The 17,917-nt window shown below is 40.3% G+C and overlaps 1 protein-coding gene across 1 annotated transcript; it reads left to right on the top strand.

The window, feature by feature from the left end:
* Positions 1–1,598: 1,598 nt before the first annotated feature.
* On the top strand, positions 1,599–17,517 carry tdrd15 (tudor domain containing 15). Its single transcript, XM_085432393.1, has 4 exons — positions 1,599–1,758; positions 10,008–10,077; positions 11,357–16,822; positions 17,057–17,517. Exons 2-4 carry the CDS (start codon positions 10,046–10,048, stop codon positions 17,166–17,168), a joined length of 5,610 nt encoding a protein of 1,869 aa, XP_085288519.1. The 5' UTR covers positions 1,599–1,758; positions 10,008–10,045; the 3' UTR covers positions 17,169–17,517.
* Positions 17,518–17,917: the final 400 nt, after the last annotated feature.

The following is a 17,917-nucleotide window of genomic DNA, read 5'->3' as shown; positions in this document are numbered from 1 at the left end:
CATTAGTAACATCTGTGTTTACATTTTATTTCATGCTGAAATGGTTGTGGCACAATAGGTATATTAGTTGCTTTTACATTCCTTTATTTATTTCTGCGTCAGTTACAGAAGTAAACTGTGAGAATATAGTGGGGGGGAAAGTGTAAATTACAATCTACTAACAATACAATCACAAATCAATCATATTTTAAAATATCAAAGCCGATAAAAATAACCAAACAACAAAAACAGCTGCAACTATGTAATATTTGGTCATTTGCTAGATCGTTGCCAAATAATCTTGCTTCATCCTAATCAATTAATCCACTAATTTATACCACAACACTGAAAATAATACAACAAAGGTAAAAAAAAACCCCATCATGATTAAACACATGTCATATTTATTAAGTTTATAGTTTTGCTCGCTTTTGTAAGTGTTACTCTAGAAAAGGGAAGATATCCTTTAAACTGTTAAGCTTTCAGTCTAAAAGTTATTTTCTTCTTACTTTTTATTGATCCCACTTTTTAAGATGACTTTAATCTTTAGTTACACTGTTCACTGATGTTCCCACATAGATAACAATATTTATGTACAGTATATACTGGTCTAGACTGCTTGAGCACTGGAGCAGACACATTAAGTATGGAACTTGGAGGTCCTCCACCAGCACATATTGACCCTCAGCTATTTCCATAGTTTCTAGTGAATTTTATACCTTTATTCATTCACAATGCTTGAAATCTTCAGCATGCAGAAGTCATCCAAATAACTGTGGCTCTGGATAATGTAAAAATAAACTTACAGACAACATCATTAGTTACTTCTGTTTATCTGCTCATTGAGATGAATATCTAATCAGCCAGTCACATTGCAGCAACTCAACTCATTTAGGTACGGCATGCAAGAAAGAAAGAAAGAAAGTTGATTTCAGTGATTTTGAGTGTGACACGGTTGACGGTGGGTGCCTCACAGACTGGTCTGAGTATATCAGAAACTGCTGATCTACTGGAATTTGCTCAAGCAGACATATCTACGGTTTACAGAGAATGAATTAAAAGAAAATATTCAGTGAGCTGGGAGAAAATGACTTGTACATGTCGGAGGTGAGAGGAGATGGATCAGACTGCTGTCAATTGTAACAGATATCCACTCATTGCAGCCAAAGAATGCAGAAGAGCATTCAAAAAACAACCAAAAAACACACTTATTAAAACACTTATTATGATATGTGTCCACCTTACTCCTTATTGTAATTATGTTTAGATTTTTATTTACGGAACTCTTTTATTTTATTTGTTGTGTCCTGTTCTTTGTATCCTTCTTTTTTTTTCTATCTCACTGAGTCCTTTTATTGAGATTGTCTACTTTATTTAAACTAGGCCTTTTTAAATCATAGGCTGGCCTTCCGCATTTTGGGATAAATAAAGTTGTTCTTGTATTATTGATGTAAAAAAAGAAGTAGAAGAAGAGCAAAACAAACAAAATAAAACATTACAACATAAGTAGTCTCCTCCTGGATTTATTAGGACGGTCAAATGTGTGCGTTTTAAATACTCGTCGAGATATGTCCCCTCCCCTCTATTGTTTATATGAGCAGGGAGTTGATGGTACCTGTTGCATAAGTATCTCGTACTTCAGGCCGCCATGTTTTTACAGATTTTACCTGGAGCACGAGACAGACGGCAGCAGCAGGAAATGAGATCAGCCACGTGCTCTCGGCCTGGACCGTCCTTACACATCTGAGGCAGGACAGAAGGTAGAAAAGAGACTTCAAGGTGAGCCAGGGAACTGCAGTCACACAGGTGTTACCAGCTAACCAGTACTCTTAGTCACGGAGGGCTCATTAGGGATCAGAGCCAGCACAAGGAAGGCGTTAGACGCAGCTGTGAGGGTAGCTTAGCATAGTTAGCTCTGTGCTACTTCTACTGAAGCTAACTCCTTTTCATGAAACACTCTGCTCACTTTCCGTTTACCGAAACGCTTACCCATCCTGCAGGTGTAGGCAAATAACAGTTTGTCAGATTCTGTATTCAATAATTGCATTTTTATTAAAGGTTTATATGCACTACATCGCGAAAATCTAAACTAGCCGCGGTATATGTGATATTAAAAAAATAAAATGAAAAGGTTGTGTCTGGATAAAAAAAAATAATTCTTTCTCTGCTATAAACTATTTATTGTCATAAAAGGCTTTTATTTACTACTACTACTACTACTACTATTAGTATTAGTAGTAGTAGTATGAAACTGTTGTGGGAAGACCGCTTGGATTAAGGGACTCCCTTAGTCCAAGCGGTCTTTCCTCCCTTAAAGGGAGGCCTCTTTCTATATAGCTTTTTGCTATAGAAAAAAAAAGATTTTTTTCCCACAAAAAGAAATAATATTTTTAATGGATGGAAAGCTAGTGTGGGGAAGTCAACATCTGCCAAAGTGGGGAAAAACAGAAATTTAAACCTGCCAAGAGCCCAAAAATCTCACTCTACAGCCATCATTTACCCTTGGACCCTTCTTGTTGAACAAATGACTCGGGAGGGGGAAAAAGCAGGAACAATTTTACAATTTTAAGACTGGGGAAACAAAAATTTGCAGATACTATATATTTTTTATCAGCTAAGCTACCTCTTAAAATGATTTAATAATTTTAAATTATTTTCTTTTTAAAATACTCACCCACATCTTCACCATGTTATCATCCTCATCCTTTGATCAGTGTCCCTGACTGCCTGTGTTTTTAAGTACTTATAAATGAGGGGTCGGCAACCTGTGGCACACAAAGGGTTAACTGATGGCACGACCATAGCTGGACTGGCCATTGGGCATTTGCTCGGTGGCCGATGATATATATATTTTTTGTAACGGTATAAACAATGAGAGGTGGTGGATTGGCCAGATGCTGGCCGGTGTGTAAAAATAACTCAGTTGTTTGGTGGTGGCTATGGCGTAGCTTCCACAGATTCAGTAAAATTAACAAGTGGTGGAGGCCAGCAGGTGGATGAGGAAAGGGGAGGCAGGAGGAGGAGAGACTCGAGGCGGCCGCCGGTCTGAGTGTCAGGTGAACTGAACTTCAGGTAAGAAGTTATGACCTGCAGTCTATGTGGGTCAGATATAAACCAAGTTTAGGTGGAGTTTATTTTCGTTGTCTTGACTTTTTACAGTCCGTTACAATAACTCGTACTGTGTACTAGCTAGCATGACGGAGTTTCTATACAGCTGGGTGGGTGCTATGATGTTACTGATAGTGAACTTTATTTTATTCATAAGGTTAGTTAGTAGCGTTGCCAAGCATCCAGTAAAAAGATGGAATCATCTCGTATTCAGAGAAATTATTACGCGTTTCGTGTTGAGCTGAGAAGGGACGCAGTTTGTCTAGGATGGAAAAAGACACAAAGGTGGGTTTATTCTGTCGTTATGCTGCACAGCTGCCTCTACTCCTCTCATCCTCTCCCCCTCCCTCTCCTGTTGCTACTTCAATCATGAAACTGATCAATGATCAGCTGATCGGCTTTTCTCTCTTGTTTGTTTATCGCCCACTTTGCGCCAGAAAGAGGAAACCAGCAGATGTTGCGCTAAACAAAAGCAGCACGTTTAAGCTTGATCAGCTGTTGTTAGAATTTATTTAATATTAATTTCTAGTATCAGCTGATGTTTGCTGGAGCCACAGCTGTAAAAAAGCTGCTGGTCATGATGTCTGTTTAGATATGTGGTGAGAGGGAAACATGAAGATGAAACCACGAGATGTCCTTACTGAATCATCAGAGCTGTGTGGTGATGGAGAAACAGGTTTACCTTTTAGGTGACATGAATGAGTTGAAGGGAAGTTATGAACTGTTGCTGAGAGACAAATAACACCAGGATCCTTTTCTAAGTAGCTGACAGCTGGTAACTGTGCAGGGGCGGGTCTAGCAAAGTTTTGCCAGGAGGGCCAGGTAGGGCATTAACAGGGAGAGGGGGGCACAAAGAAATACTTTCTTTTTCTAATTTAAAATGTCTGGCTGTTATTAAATAATTATCTGAAGCTTACAACCAAAGTTTTTATCTGATGTAAAATGTATAGAAATCATACATATACCAACAAGACAGCGTACATCACTGTCACAACAGCGTTTGTTTTCATTCAAAGACTTTATGGCTTTAATACCTGGTGGGCTGGTCTCTAGTCAAAATGCCCGGGCTGTTTTTTTGTCCCAGTCCAGCCCTGGGCACGACACGCAGTGAATTAATCTGAGAAAGTGCATCAAAAAATAAATGGCCGCGCCAGCGGTGCACATCGCAAATCAGCTCGCATAGACACATAAGTTGTGGCTCTTCTTAATGACGGTATCTTAGCTAACAACCCCAACTACCAGATTCAACTTGTAATCGGCTAAAAATAACTTCACCTACTGGTAAGAGGGACGTTGTTAGCTTTCCACATTCTGACACTTCAAAAGCTTCAGGAGCTGTTCGCTCAGCACAGCATCAGCACCACGGAGACACACGGATACATCCGTAGACTCGAGTAGGGCTGTTCGATATAACGATATATATCGGATGAGGATATAAAAACGTCTATCGTTTCATTTTACGCTATCGTTTGTTTCGTGGTGTCGCAAAATAAACTGTTTACGGCAATATTTTTTCATCGTTTTGATGGTCACTGTAGTGGCTATATTAATTTCTTAAAGTTCTCTCTTTCTTTTATATTTAATATAACCACACTACAGACGGACAAGCTCCTGTTTTTATGCGTTGTCGTTAGCAACAGCGACGGTAACACCTTCGCATGTCCGCTTGTTTATGTTCCACATAAACCTTTCACAATAAAGCTCAAGATCCTGTTGAGACTTTTCAAAATAAACTGAATCACATGAAAGTGCAGATTATTTACGGATGAGAAGTAAAAAAGAGCCGCCTGGGCCCTGTTTCAGAAAGCCGGTTTAGTGCAAACTCTGAGTAAGTATACCCTGAGTTAACGAAAACTCTGGGTTTTCGGTTTCACAAAGCGAGTTTAGATTAATTCTGAGTGAGTCACTATGACGACACACTCCGTGAAGCTAACCTGCCCCCTCGCAGGTTTACTTCAACTAACCCTGACCTTCTCCGCCTCTTTGTCAGAAACCTGACTGTAGGAAGTGTCAGACATGGCGTGCCCCTTCCTTGAAGAGCCAGTAGATCGTGAAGCCCAAATTCTCCGCAGAGCTCTCCGCCGGGAGAGAGTGATTAGAGCGCGTTCGGACATTTTATCATTTCCTGATGATTTCCTGTGTGAACGTTACCGTTTTTCAGCACAATCTATAATTTATTTGAATAACCTCCTCAGGCCTAATATTGCTCATGTGACACATCGCGGACATCCTCTCAGTTCTGTACATATTATTTGTATTGCACTTCGGTTTTTTGCAAACGGGAGCTTTCTGTATAATATTGGTGACGCTGAGCACGTTTCCAAGGCTACCGTCTGTCGGGCAGCCAGGAATGTTACATTTGCACTGAAACGTCTCCTGTACTCGTTTGTGGTGTTCCCCGGTCATAGACCCACAAGATTTATCAAAGAGGGATTCTACAAAATTGCAGGTATCAGGATGAACAAAACTTAATTCATGATGTGGTGATACTTGAACTACTACTTAAATTTTACATTTATTCTCACGGTTCCCAGGCGTGATTGGCTGTATAGATGGCACTCACATTCCAATCATTGCTCCTTCAGTAAATGAAGGAGACTATGTGAACAGGAAGTCTTTCCACAGCATTAATGTACAGGTACATAGTTCCCTGTAGCATGTCAAACTAACAAATTATTTCATTATAGTAATGGATGCTAATTTGTGTTCTCTGCACTGTGAAGATCATATGTGATGCTGCCAACATTATCACAAATGTGGAAGCCAAGTGGCCAGGCTCTGTGAGTGGTGGTGGTGGAGGACCCCCACCTGTTTTTCCGGCCTCCGCTTTTTTTTCTGTTGGCTATAACGGGTCACATTTGAGCATACAGAGTAAGCAAATATGTACTTGTAATGCTCAGATAATTTCAATAAGTGCTTACAGAGGGGAAATTAATGTAGCCTCTAACTGCAATCGATTTACATCGGACAAACAGACCAAGCACTATGGCTCATAATACAAACCTCACCTGTTTGGACTATATTTTTATATTTCATTTTTACTTGCTGCCAGGAACGTTTGGGGCCTGTTGGGTTGCACCTGCGCTCACATCACATCACAAAATCAAATGTATAAAATAAAAAAATAAAATAAAATAACATGTTAAATGGGTGGAAATCCCTAGATCAATGTTTAAATTAACACTCACGCATTGACTATGTTTTGCCATGCATGCTCCCTTTGTTTTGCAGCTGAGGCTGTGTTACTTTTTTTCCGCAGAATTTGCATGTTATCGGCATATACTGCCATCAGAATTTCGGCCTCAAGCGCAGTAAAATACATTGACCGCGCCTTCTTTCCCTCCATCTCCATGGTGACTGTGCTCCACTAATCAGGGCTTTATGTATCCTCGTGCGCGCTCTTAACTTGGGGTTAAAGCAACTCCGCGTTGATTGAACTAATTGTTATCAGCCTTTCTGAAACCGAATATTCCGAGTTGGACAGTTCGGGGTTACTCAACCCCGTGTATCGTTTTTCACTCTGAGTTTTCTAAACTGGCTTCCTGAAATAGGGCCCAGGTGCTAAAAAATAAACCTTAGACTCAAACGTTAGAACAGGCAACCCGCAGCACGCCGTGTAATAAATACTCACAAAGAAAACGGCGGCCGTTACAACTTATGTCTATAGATGTATAGCTTCATGCATCGGTTAAAACACTCGACTCCGGGTAAAGCACGCCCAGCTGGAAACACTTCACGCAAGTCGAGCTGCCCGAGATTCACGGAATTTACAGAAAATTTTTGTGATTTATATCATTATCGGACGATAGAATTCTGATATTGGGATATGAGATTTTGGTCATATCGCACAGCCCTAGACTTGAGACACAATGCGTTTTTGGGACTTTCAGGTGTTTGGACCAATGTTTTATTTTCTGATCAAACCAGAAATCTTTAATGAGCAGCTGGATTTGTCTCACATTAACTGGCTGAGTTAATACCAGTTAATGTGACATCAAAGCAGCTCTAATCCACAGCTGTGCGTGTTCATGGAGCTTGCATTTTCACCTGCTGGACATCACTACCTGACAAGTTTAACTGTCTTCAGAACATTGCAGAGGCATTATTGACAGTATTTGGCTCTAAATATCTGTGTGAGCAGATTTTCTTTCCTCAGGTAGCCGTCTGAATGCTGGACACTCGGAGACCTGTGTCTCTGAGTGGGAGGCCAGAGATCAGATTAACATGTGTGTCTCTGTATTAACAAACATGCCATATTGGCTTAGTTTATTTTTCTTATCATTGTTGTGAGGAGACCATAAATAGCATTTGTATTTTCTGTTGTACAGACCCTTTGCTGTTATGGAGTTCTTGTTATGGATAAAAAGTGTCTTTTTTTTGTTTCAAAACAGCTGATAACTATTCACTGATAGCTGCCAACATCTGCGAACAAATAATTCTATGAAGTGGTTCCATATATTGTATAACTGTTCATATAGAGCGTTATTAAATTTATTGCTAATGCAATCATATGGCACACTGACTTGAGGAAATTTTAAATGGCACTCGCCATCAGAAAGGTTGCCTACCCCTAAATAAATAAATACAATTTTATTTATACAGCACCTTTCTACACAGTGTCAGAAAGTGCTGCACATAAGATAACAAGCCATAAAAAGGTAAAACAGACAATATAAAACAGGCAAAAGTTAACCAAAAGTTTTAAAGTTTTGAGTTGTTTTTTTAAAAACAGCTACTGAGTCCACAGTTCTTAAGGTTTGGGGGAGAGAGTTCCACAGTCTAGAGGCCACAGTGGCAAAAGCTCTATCACCCTTATTTCTCATCTTAGTCCGTTTTATAGCAAGTAAGCCCTGATCAGATGACCTCAGGGACCTGCTAGGGACATAGGGCTGTCGCAGATCATAGATGTAGGCTGGTAAATGATTTACTTTGCTCTGAGATCAGACTTGACTTTAAAAAACATTAGTTTCATGTACACTGCTCAAAAAACTCAAAGGAATACTTTTTAATCAGAGTCAGTGTCACTGATTGTAGCACGAGTTGATACTTAGACCCTTACAGAGGTTGCACAGATAGTTCTGCATGATGGCACATCATGTTACTGCCAGGTTTGCTGTGTCTCCCAACTATTACTATCCCAAATATTGTAAATCACTTTATCAGACAGCAGGGGGGGCTCTTGCATTGACATTGGTTTGTGAAATTTGCTCAGCTCTTTAAAAAAGGTGCGGAAAATATATATATATATATATATATATATATATATATATATATTCGTGTGTGTGTGTGTACACAGAAGCAGAGCAGGAAAAAGGTAAACATGAGATATCTGATGAACGCTGTCACAAGTGAGACCCTTGAAGTCAGTGAAACCTGGGTTTAAATATTAATACAGTTAACCCCTTCAGGTTTGTCCATGAAACCATAAAGCTGCACTTTCTTTTTGCCTTATAGTCTGATTTGTCATAACTTCTCCGTTTTGTGGTAAGCTTTTCTTTGGCTGTCATTTCTTCACCCTGACCTGTCTTATTTGGCTCAGCAGAACTGAAATATAAATCCTGCTGCTTTTACACACGGACTCACATAAGCTCAGCGATTCTCTGCGCGATCAACCTCTCACATGTTTAAGCTTGCTGCAGGAGATTTCACTTGTCATGTTTGCATAGTAAGCTAACGATTAATAAGACGATGTCAGAGGAATTGGTGCACAAATTATCATCACTCACAGATCAGTGCTGTCGCTCTCTATACACAGTTCGCACGATTGCAAAGTGAAAGCAAAAAAACAAGCGCAAATTCAAACGCGACTTCAATATGTCACATATTGACAGTGGCTCACCGATGCCACTGACATAATTACCCAGCTACATTTCTGAAAGAATGCAAAAGCATTGACATATATTTTTCCTTCCTACGATAGCCCGACGGGCAGGGCAGAGATAGATTTTGGTAGCCCGACTGGAAGAATCGCTAGCCCCGGGACGTCGGGATAGCGATATTGCGAGCCCTGTATCTGATTGAGGAATCACTCATCTTTGGAAAAGAGAGTTTATTACAGAGAAATGGCTCTTTCCAAAATAAAAGCTATACTATCCGCTTCTTCTGGGCTATATTCTCAGCAGCATATTAAACATATCAGGTCCCCATAAGGAGAATCATGTGCTAACGGCTGTCTAAATGACTCGGGTAAAGTTTGTAGCATGCATGCTTGTTGTTTTTGTCTTTGCACTAGGATGATGTCGGCGTAAATGTGCAGTCATATTCGTTGTGTTCCCACTAGTGCTTTCAGGTTAATCTCATTGAAATGACCTTAACGCCACAACACGGCAAATCTCCGTTAACGAGCTACCCCTGATCGCCCCGTGCATGGGGCTAGACGGCCAACACGTTAACGAGCTAACTGCGCTAACACACTAATTCCCACCATGTGCATTGCGTGGCACATCCGACATACTGTTTTACTTTTGTCCATCAGGGTCATACGTCACATGAAAACCAAAATAGTTCCAAACGCCAGATCTGAATGAGGGGGGGGGAGGTTCAATTTGCCATGTTGCAACAAGCTTAGCTTCTGTCTTGCTAGCTTGCCCTTCGCTCAGTGGATCTGCGCTCGACAGTGCAGCCTAGGCGGAGTAGTCGAACGCAGATCCACTGAGCTCTCAACACAGACAGCATCGTCAGAAGAGAAGTTGAAAAAACAAATTAAGAAATTTGTTCAATACATATGCGTACCGAACCGAAAGCACTGTATCGAACGGTTCAATATCGATACGAGTATCGTTGCACCCCTAATAAATGAATATATATATATATATATATATATATGTGTGTGTACACCTGTACCTGATAATAACCTCAGAAGCCTGGCTTTAAATCATATATTAGTTGTCGAATTAAGACTTTTTTTCCCCCCCCTACAGGTTTATTTTGGGATGCAATTGTTCCTTATTCTGCTGCCATGCAGTCCACACTGGGATCTGATCTTGAAAGGTAAGAATGTGCTTTTCTGTTTCTTTTTCTATTTATTTTGATCACATAGACAATATGCAGAAAATCATTTAGAGGAAAAAAAGAAAAAAAAATTATAATATAAAAATTCTGTACAAAATAAAGCAAAACGCGCTACAATATCATGTAGTGAAGCCACGGCTAACAAAATCACTGAAATTCAACAGCTATCTCTTCTTTATATCTCGTGAAAACCAGATCTTTATACTTCTTTCTAAAATGCATCACAAATGTGTAAAACCATTATGTAAAAGTATTATATCTGACTTCATGCTCCTATGCAGGGGATACACAGTTTGGAAAATTCTGGGTATTTAAAAGAACATATTTTTTTGATGTTTTATAATGTTTTCTTCTTTGTTAATTAGCTTCAGGAAAATGGCAAAGCTAAATTGTTCAGCCTTTCAATTGCACAAATTTCTGAAACAGAATTTCAGATATAAGGAGCATTGTGCTACACTGAGAGAAAAAAAAGAAGCTGATAGAGAAGGGATTGTCATTGTTAGGGCTTTTAAGTCGTATAAGCCATGCAAAACTTTACGAGGCATGACATAACGATGCACTGCTACTAATACATGGTGTAATAAAGGCAGAAAGTCAAATCCAGGCTTTTGAGTCACAATTTCAGTGATATTAGTCCCAGATATTGGATCTCAAATAAAAACATCTGTTGTTTCAAGTTATGCTCTGTTGTTTATGGCAATATTGTTTTCATCATTTGGATGATTAGAAGCAATCAGGAATGTGAATATAAGCATGGTGAGTAAAGGTGAGACAGAGGCAGGACAAAGACCAGTCGAGACAAATCGAGGAGCTTGTTTGTAAATGAGGGCGTCTCTTTGTAGCACGCATGTGGTTTGGTTATGAGAAGTCTGACGTGGACCAGAGAACATTTCCCAATAGTTCTGTGTAAAAGGAGAAAAGTAATCACATATGGATTAGCACCATTCATCTTTGAGCTTATAATTAAAAAAAAATCTTTAATGTGGTTTTTATATAAACTAGCACTATTAATAAACTAGTCATTTATAGAGTTTCCATAAAATGTAATATACTTTGATACATTTCATTATTAGATATTGGGAAATGAGATTTTGGTATGGAATATCAGAGTGATTTTGACTCCTCGCATTTTAACATTTCAATGAATTGGCATATATAAATAATACATAAAACATGAATATAAATGCTATACAAAGTAACCATTTAATCTGTACTTGTATGAACTATTGTTGATAATGAAAGCCATTTTACTTTGCAGGTCTCAAGATTTATCCCCATCCGCACCATGCGCCCTTTGGCCAGTGGACCTCAAGTTAACTCACTTGGACTGGAACCCTGAAGCAATCCTGATACACTTCCAGGGACAGTACCTCACCATATGTGAACTTGACTATAGTATCTTGCAGGGAGAAATACAGAATGTACCAAAGACTAAAGCTGAAGTGGATATTGGAGAGTTTTGCCTCGTGGAAGATTTGACTTCAGCTCGCTGGTACAGAGGAAGAGTTCAGAAACGACGGGACAACCTCTTTGATGTTTTCCTCATTGATCACGGAAACGTGTTGACTGTCAGTGCCACAAACGTTTCTTCCTGTTCAAATGACCTGTTCATCCTGCCTCCGAAAATAGTTTGTGGTTTTCTTGCTAATGTGCTGCTTCTTCAGAGTTGTTCTCACTCTGTGGTTGAGGAGTTTTTCTCAAGCCTGATCGGCAGAAATATCAACGGTTACATTCAAGCACTGCTTCCCCACAAAGTCCTCCTACTAGAAGTCCCTGACATCAACACCGGCTTAGTTACACATGGCTTTGGGAGATATGTGGACACTGATACATTTCTCTTCTTGGTAGAGATGCTTACAGAGATGCCTCTCAAACAGAAAATAGAGCCGGTTCCTGACTTACTCATTGAAAAGCCAAGGGGACAAGAAGTTTGTTTTAAACCACCAGGTTTGCAGGGATATGAAGGCATTTTTTCACTCTATGGACCAGCCTTGTGTTGTGGGACACAAGCTAAAGTGAGAGTAACTGCCGCTGTCAGCCCTGGGTTGTTTTACTGTCAGATGGCCAGTGTGGAAGCAGAGCTCTGGGAAATGTCAAAGAAGTTAGCTGCATCATGTGAATGCAGACCTAAAGAAAGTTCTCAGATGACTCCAGAGAACCTGGGTTTATTGTCCTCAGCTAAAAGCAAAGATGGGAGATGGTACAGAGGTTTGGTGCAGTTTCTCCCAGGCAGTTCTTGGGTTAGAGTCTCGTTTGTTGACTACGGATTCGTTGAATCCGTCAAAGTTGAAAACATCCACAGGTTGGCACCTGAATTGTATTCAACGCCAATTATGGCATTCCCTTGCTCTCTGGCATGCCTGAGTGATGAGGATAAGGCCATCAAAACTCAGCAGTTGTGTCTCCTGAAATCAGGCTTACTTGGAGGACGATTACACGTGGAGATCACTAGATACGATGAAGAACACCACCTGTACTGTGTCACTATAATTAGTGCTGAAGATGAAGGTGTGGAAGAGCCGGAGCCTGTCAGAAAGTGTCCAGTCATGAAGGTTGAGTCCGTTTCTGAGGCTGAAGAACAGGGTGGCTTCTTGTACCATGAAACAATCATGGGCGAAACACTGGGGCAAACGCTGAAGGTAGAAGAGGTGCAGGTAGACTCCGTGTTTGTGGGCTATGTTGAACATGTCCAAAATCCAAACCATTTCTGGATTAGAACACAAAAACGCAATGAGGAGTTTGAAGAAATGATGTCAAAGATGGCAGAACACTTCGAACACGTGAAGCTGGATGAAGACGTACTGTTAAATCCTAAGCTTGGAACACTGTGCTGTGCGGTTTATGAGGGAGACATGCATTTTTACAGGGGTGTAGTGACAGACACTCTTAAGCACGGAGCTGAAGTTTTGTTCATCGATTTTGGGAACACTGAGAAAGTGTGGCACATGCTGATCAAGAATATTCCTGAGTCATTTGCCTGCAAGGCGGCATTTGCCATTTGTTGTACTCTTTCGAATGTTTTTCCTGTTGAAGACATCTGGACAAGTTCAGCCTCTGATTTCTTCAGAAGAGCTGTGTCAAACAAAGCCTTGCTAATCCATGTCGTACAAATGAGAAAAAACAAATTTGTTGTTGACCTTTTTGAGATGGGAAGTGGCAACAATCAGAGTATTACTGAGCTCCTGGTCTCTTCCAAGCAGGCTGAATACATTCCGAAAGGGCACTTGGACCAAAAAAGGACAGAAAAGACAAGGTGCCTCCAAAGTAATGTGAAAACAAACATCGCTGAGGATAAGGAGCAATGGAAGATTTTTAAGGAAGAAGAGAATGCATCGAATAATGAACCTGAGAATGAACCTGAGAAAGCTCAACTTCTTGCTAGCATCAAGCTGTTAAATATCAAGCCTGGGTGTGAGTTGACTGTGAACTGCTCTTATATCAGCTCTCCATCAGATTTCTGGTGCCAGCCTCAAGACATGGTTCCAGCTTTGGAAGAACTGATGGATAAACTTCAGCAGTATTATTCAACTCATTGGGTTCCCCTAGAGTCAGGAGATTCATGCTGCATTGCCAAGTCACCTCAAGATGGACGATGGTACAGGGCCTTAATCACTGCAAAACAGAGAGACAATGTCACAGTAACGTTGGTTGATTATGGGAATACTGTCCAAGTCAGTGAACACATTCTTCAAGCAATAATGCCAGAATTTCTTTATTTGGAAGAACAAGCTTTCAGGTGCAGCCTTTACAACTTAATTGAACCTGCTGACCCTAAGAACTCTGGGAATTGGAGTCCAGAAGGCTGTAGGTTGCTGAAAGATTTTGTCTTCAGCAGCACTGGAGCTCTAAAATGTAAAGTTGTCTCCCAGTTATATGTGAAAAACAAGGGGCTGTGCAATGTTGTTGATCTCTACAACAGCCAAACCCAGCAGAGTGTGACAGATACGTTCACAGAACAAGGTCTGGCAACACGAGTGACTGCGTCAACAAGGCAACAGCAAGCAGCGTTTCCGGAATCTTTTATCTACTCTTCACATGATCTACACCCAGGAAATGAGGAACAAATGTATGTCACCTACGTTAACAGTCAGTGGGAGGTCTACTGCCATCTTGAAAGAAACACTGACATTATTGTTGAGCTTGAGAAGAAAATCTCAGAGGAGAGTAAACACATGATGCAAGTTGTTACAAGAGCTGTTGTAAGCAAACTGTGCCTGGCAAAATACTTTGATGGCAAGTGGTACCGCGGTGTAGTGCATCCTATTCATTCACCTCTGCATTTCAGTGTGTTTTTTGTGGACTATGGAAACACAAGCATATCAGAGAAGACCAAAGTCATGTTCATCCCGAGAGACTCATCAGATTTGTTGTACACCCCCATGCAAGCCGTGAGATGTTGTCTCCATTCAGTGTCCAAGAAAGATGTGTATGCAGATGTTAAGGAGTGGCTCAGTAGTGCAGTCCTCAACAAGCAAGTGAAAGCTGTCATACTTGGAAAGAATGAAGATGGTTCATTTGATGTCGAATTATTTGATGGAGACATGAACATCAATGAGAAGTTGAAGGAGCTCATTCTCAGTCTTTCATGTAAACCCAAGACTGCTGTTAGATTTGAGATGATCAACAGAAAACAGAAAACCTCCTGCAAACGAAACACAAAGTCTTCGTTAAAAAGCAAGAGTCATCCTAGCGTGTATTCAAATCTTTCGACATTGTCCACTGTCCACAGAGGTACTAAAAAGAAAGAAAACACAAAAAGCCTTGTTGGTGGGAGAACTCAAAGCAAGAACACAAGAGTGAGAACACAGAATGAGGGCATATTGAACACCCGGGCCTCTGTGAAATCGCAGAACAATCAAGTGAAACAACAAAGACAGGAACAGAAGCAAGCCCAACAGAAAGAGGCAAAAGAAATACCCCAACTGCTGCCTGACAAGAAGATATGTGCAGGCTTTAGGGCAAAGTGTTTTGTTTCCCACACAGACTCCATTTACAGCTTTTTTCTTCAGCTGTCAGAGGATGAACCTGCCATCTTGAAAATGGGTGAAGTTCTCAACTCAGGTACCCTCAGAGAATCCTTGAAGATGCCTACAACCTTAAGAATCAATGACATTGTTTTGGCTGAGTTTGAGGAGGACGGTGCCCTTTATCGTTCAGTTGTGAAGAACTTTGCAGGCAATTCGTGTTTCAAAGTTGAGTTTGTGGACTATGGAAACTCGGCAGTCGTTGAGAAGAAAAAGATCTTCTCTATACCAAAGGAGCATCTGTCACATCCGAGATTCAGTATACCATGCTCGCTGCTGGATCCAAGCACATTCAGAAATGATGTGGCTTTCACTGATGCAGTAATGGAGAAGCCACTGATGGTTGAGTTCATAGAGCAATGTGGAACCAAGTGGGACATAAAGATTAAGGTTCTTGATGGAGAAGTGGGCCTTAATGCAGGACCTGTAACTGAAAGGGAGGATGAGTCTCCTAATTCTGAAGCTAATGAGAAATTGAGGTCCCACAAACAGAATAACCAAAGAGATGAAGCATGCAAGAATGAAATAAGGTCTGAAAGAAAGATGGCTACTGTCAAAGGTGAAACATTCACGCCTAAACCACCATCTGTTAAGGTGTTAGTGCCGATGAGGATGAAAATTCACAGGTATCACAGGATAAGAGTCAAGAGTAGCAAGAGTAAGACGACAAAGAGATTTGGAAATGCATCCCTTACCCCATCTATTCAAGCCAGAGACTCAGAGAATGGAATGCTTTTGTCGGTCCAGAGTAATGGCTGCTTTTATGTAAGACTTCTTAGGACCAGTGACTGTCTCACTGCATTGGAAAGTCACATTGCAGATAGCCTGGTCAAGTGCAAGATGGTAGCAAGAGAGGATATCAAACAAGGCCTCAAGTGCTTAGTTCAAGTCCAGAGTCAAAACAAGTGGCACAGAGCCATAGTTCAGCACCTGAGTGATGAAAATGTCAATGTTTTCCTGGTGGATCACGGAATAACAGTGGAAATCCCAATTGGTTCAATTCGACAGCAGTGTAGTGACCTGTTGAAATTCCCAAACCTTGCAGTGCTGTGCAAGATGAACAGTCTTGGGTTCACTGAGAAGGACGATGATCACAGACACTGGTGTGAAACTCTGAAACCCTTGATAGGCAAAGAAGTCAAGTTGATTTTTGTGCGTTATTCTGAAGCGGATAGCCTCTGGATGGTTGAAATAATCATAAACAAACTGTTTCTCATGTTGCATCAAGTTGTGTCACTGCAGCACAATGGAGGCACTGAAAAAGGACCAACCGTGGAGACCAGCCCTCCTCAGCAGCTTGCCTTTGCTCCAGTTCAAATGGACAAATTATATTCTGGCTTTGCTGCTGCAGTTAAGACGCCTTCTGACTTCTGTGTGTCTCTAGAGGATTTTCTTCGTGTAACAAACAAAGTGTCAGTTGAGCTGGATGACCTTCCAGACAAGATAACAACCCTCCCAAAGGTCACTTATTCCTGCATCCTGAGAGGTGTGAAGCCAGCTGGATTGGATGATCAGTGGCCTGATGAGGCGGTGGTCTTCTTCCAGCAATGTTTGTATGGGAAGAACCTCCAGATCTTCTTCATAGAGTTTGTGTCAAACACACACTGGAAGGTGGACATTCTTGTAGATGGTGTCCATGTTGCCAAGGAGCTGGTGGATGCTGGACATGCCAGCTATGTGGATGTCATGCTAGGACTCAGGTATGCTTTATAATTTAAAATCTGACTGAAAGTGTATTAGAAGTGATCAAAATAAGCACATATTTAGTCCTTTGATATGTTTTTTTAATGACTTCAAATCGATTCAGTATTCTTAGTGTAGTATATATCAGTTGTGCTTTAGTCGGTGAATAAATGAATGAAAGAACAATGAAATGTGTGTGGATTTGTGAGATAAATATCACATTTTTTGTGCTTAACCTCTGGCACTTTCAGGTTCCTGGAGCAAAGCCCCTTTAGAGCTCATTCCCAGGTCCTTCACAGTGAGGAGCAGTGTGGGCCAGAAGAGGAAGGTTCTTGTGAAGCTCGAGTCCACTGGGGGATGTGAGGGGACGATGTCACTCACAATAAGTTTGGGCTTGTTCACAAAAATTTTGTGGATGTTTAAGGAATTTAAACAGTTCTTTATGTTAAACAGCTGTTTGTGTGAAAAATATTATATTGGTTCTAATTTCTGTTTCTGATCATTTTGACTAAACATGTAGTACCAAAAGATATTTTTGTTATTAAATTTCACATACTTTCAAATATCTAAAACTTAAAATAAAAAGTAATTGCCTGATTAAGACAAAATATTGTCACTACCTTGTCAGCACTTCTGACACTTTTCTTTTTATATTTTAAATACGTTTTGAGTCAAGGCAACATTGTGAAAAATAAAATCTTTACTGATTGTTCTTTTGGTCTCACGTTGTTTGTTGTCTTAGTCAGCAATCAGTCACTTGTGTGTTTAAGGAATTTAGGGGTTTTTAAAAAAAAAAATTTATGACCTGCACACATGTTCCACTTGATGGTGCTGTCAAGCCAAGATTTCTTTTTTATAAGCTCCTCAATGAGGCAGTGCTGCTAGGAACAAACTTTCTTTTTCTGTCCAAAAAGAGTCAAAGAAATAAATGCAGCTGAAAGAGATGTACATTTATCTTTAAATAGTATATTTTACATAAAAGTGGCATTATACCACAAAGTACAGTACACCCCGTTATTATTTTCATGAGTATATTTAAGTCCACAACTGCAGCCAATAATAAATGTAATTAGTTTGGAGTGATCACGTTGTGAAAATTGATGATAAGAACA

This window comes from Copadichromis virginalis, linkage group LG15 (assembly GCF_057382275.1).
Source record: "Copadichromis virginalis isolate Kocher_CV1m ecotype Utaka linkage group LG15, C_Virginalis_male_GT1.1, whole genome shotgun sequence".
Lineage (NCBI taxonomy): Eukaryota > Metazoa > Chordata > Actinopteri > Cichliformes > Cichlidae > Copadichromis > Copadichromis virginalis.
Note: the sequence above shows the minus strand (reverse complement) of the source record. Positions and strands in the feature narration are given on the sequence as shown.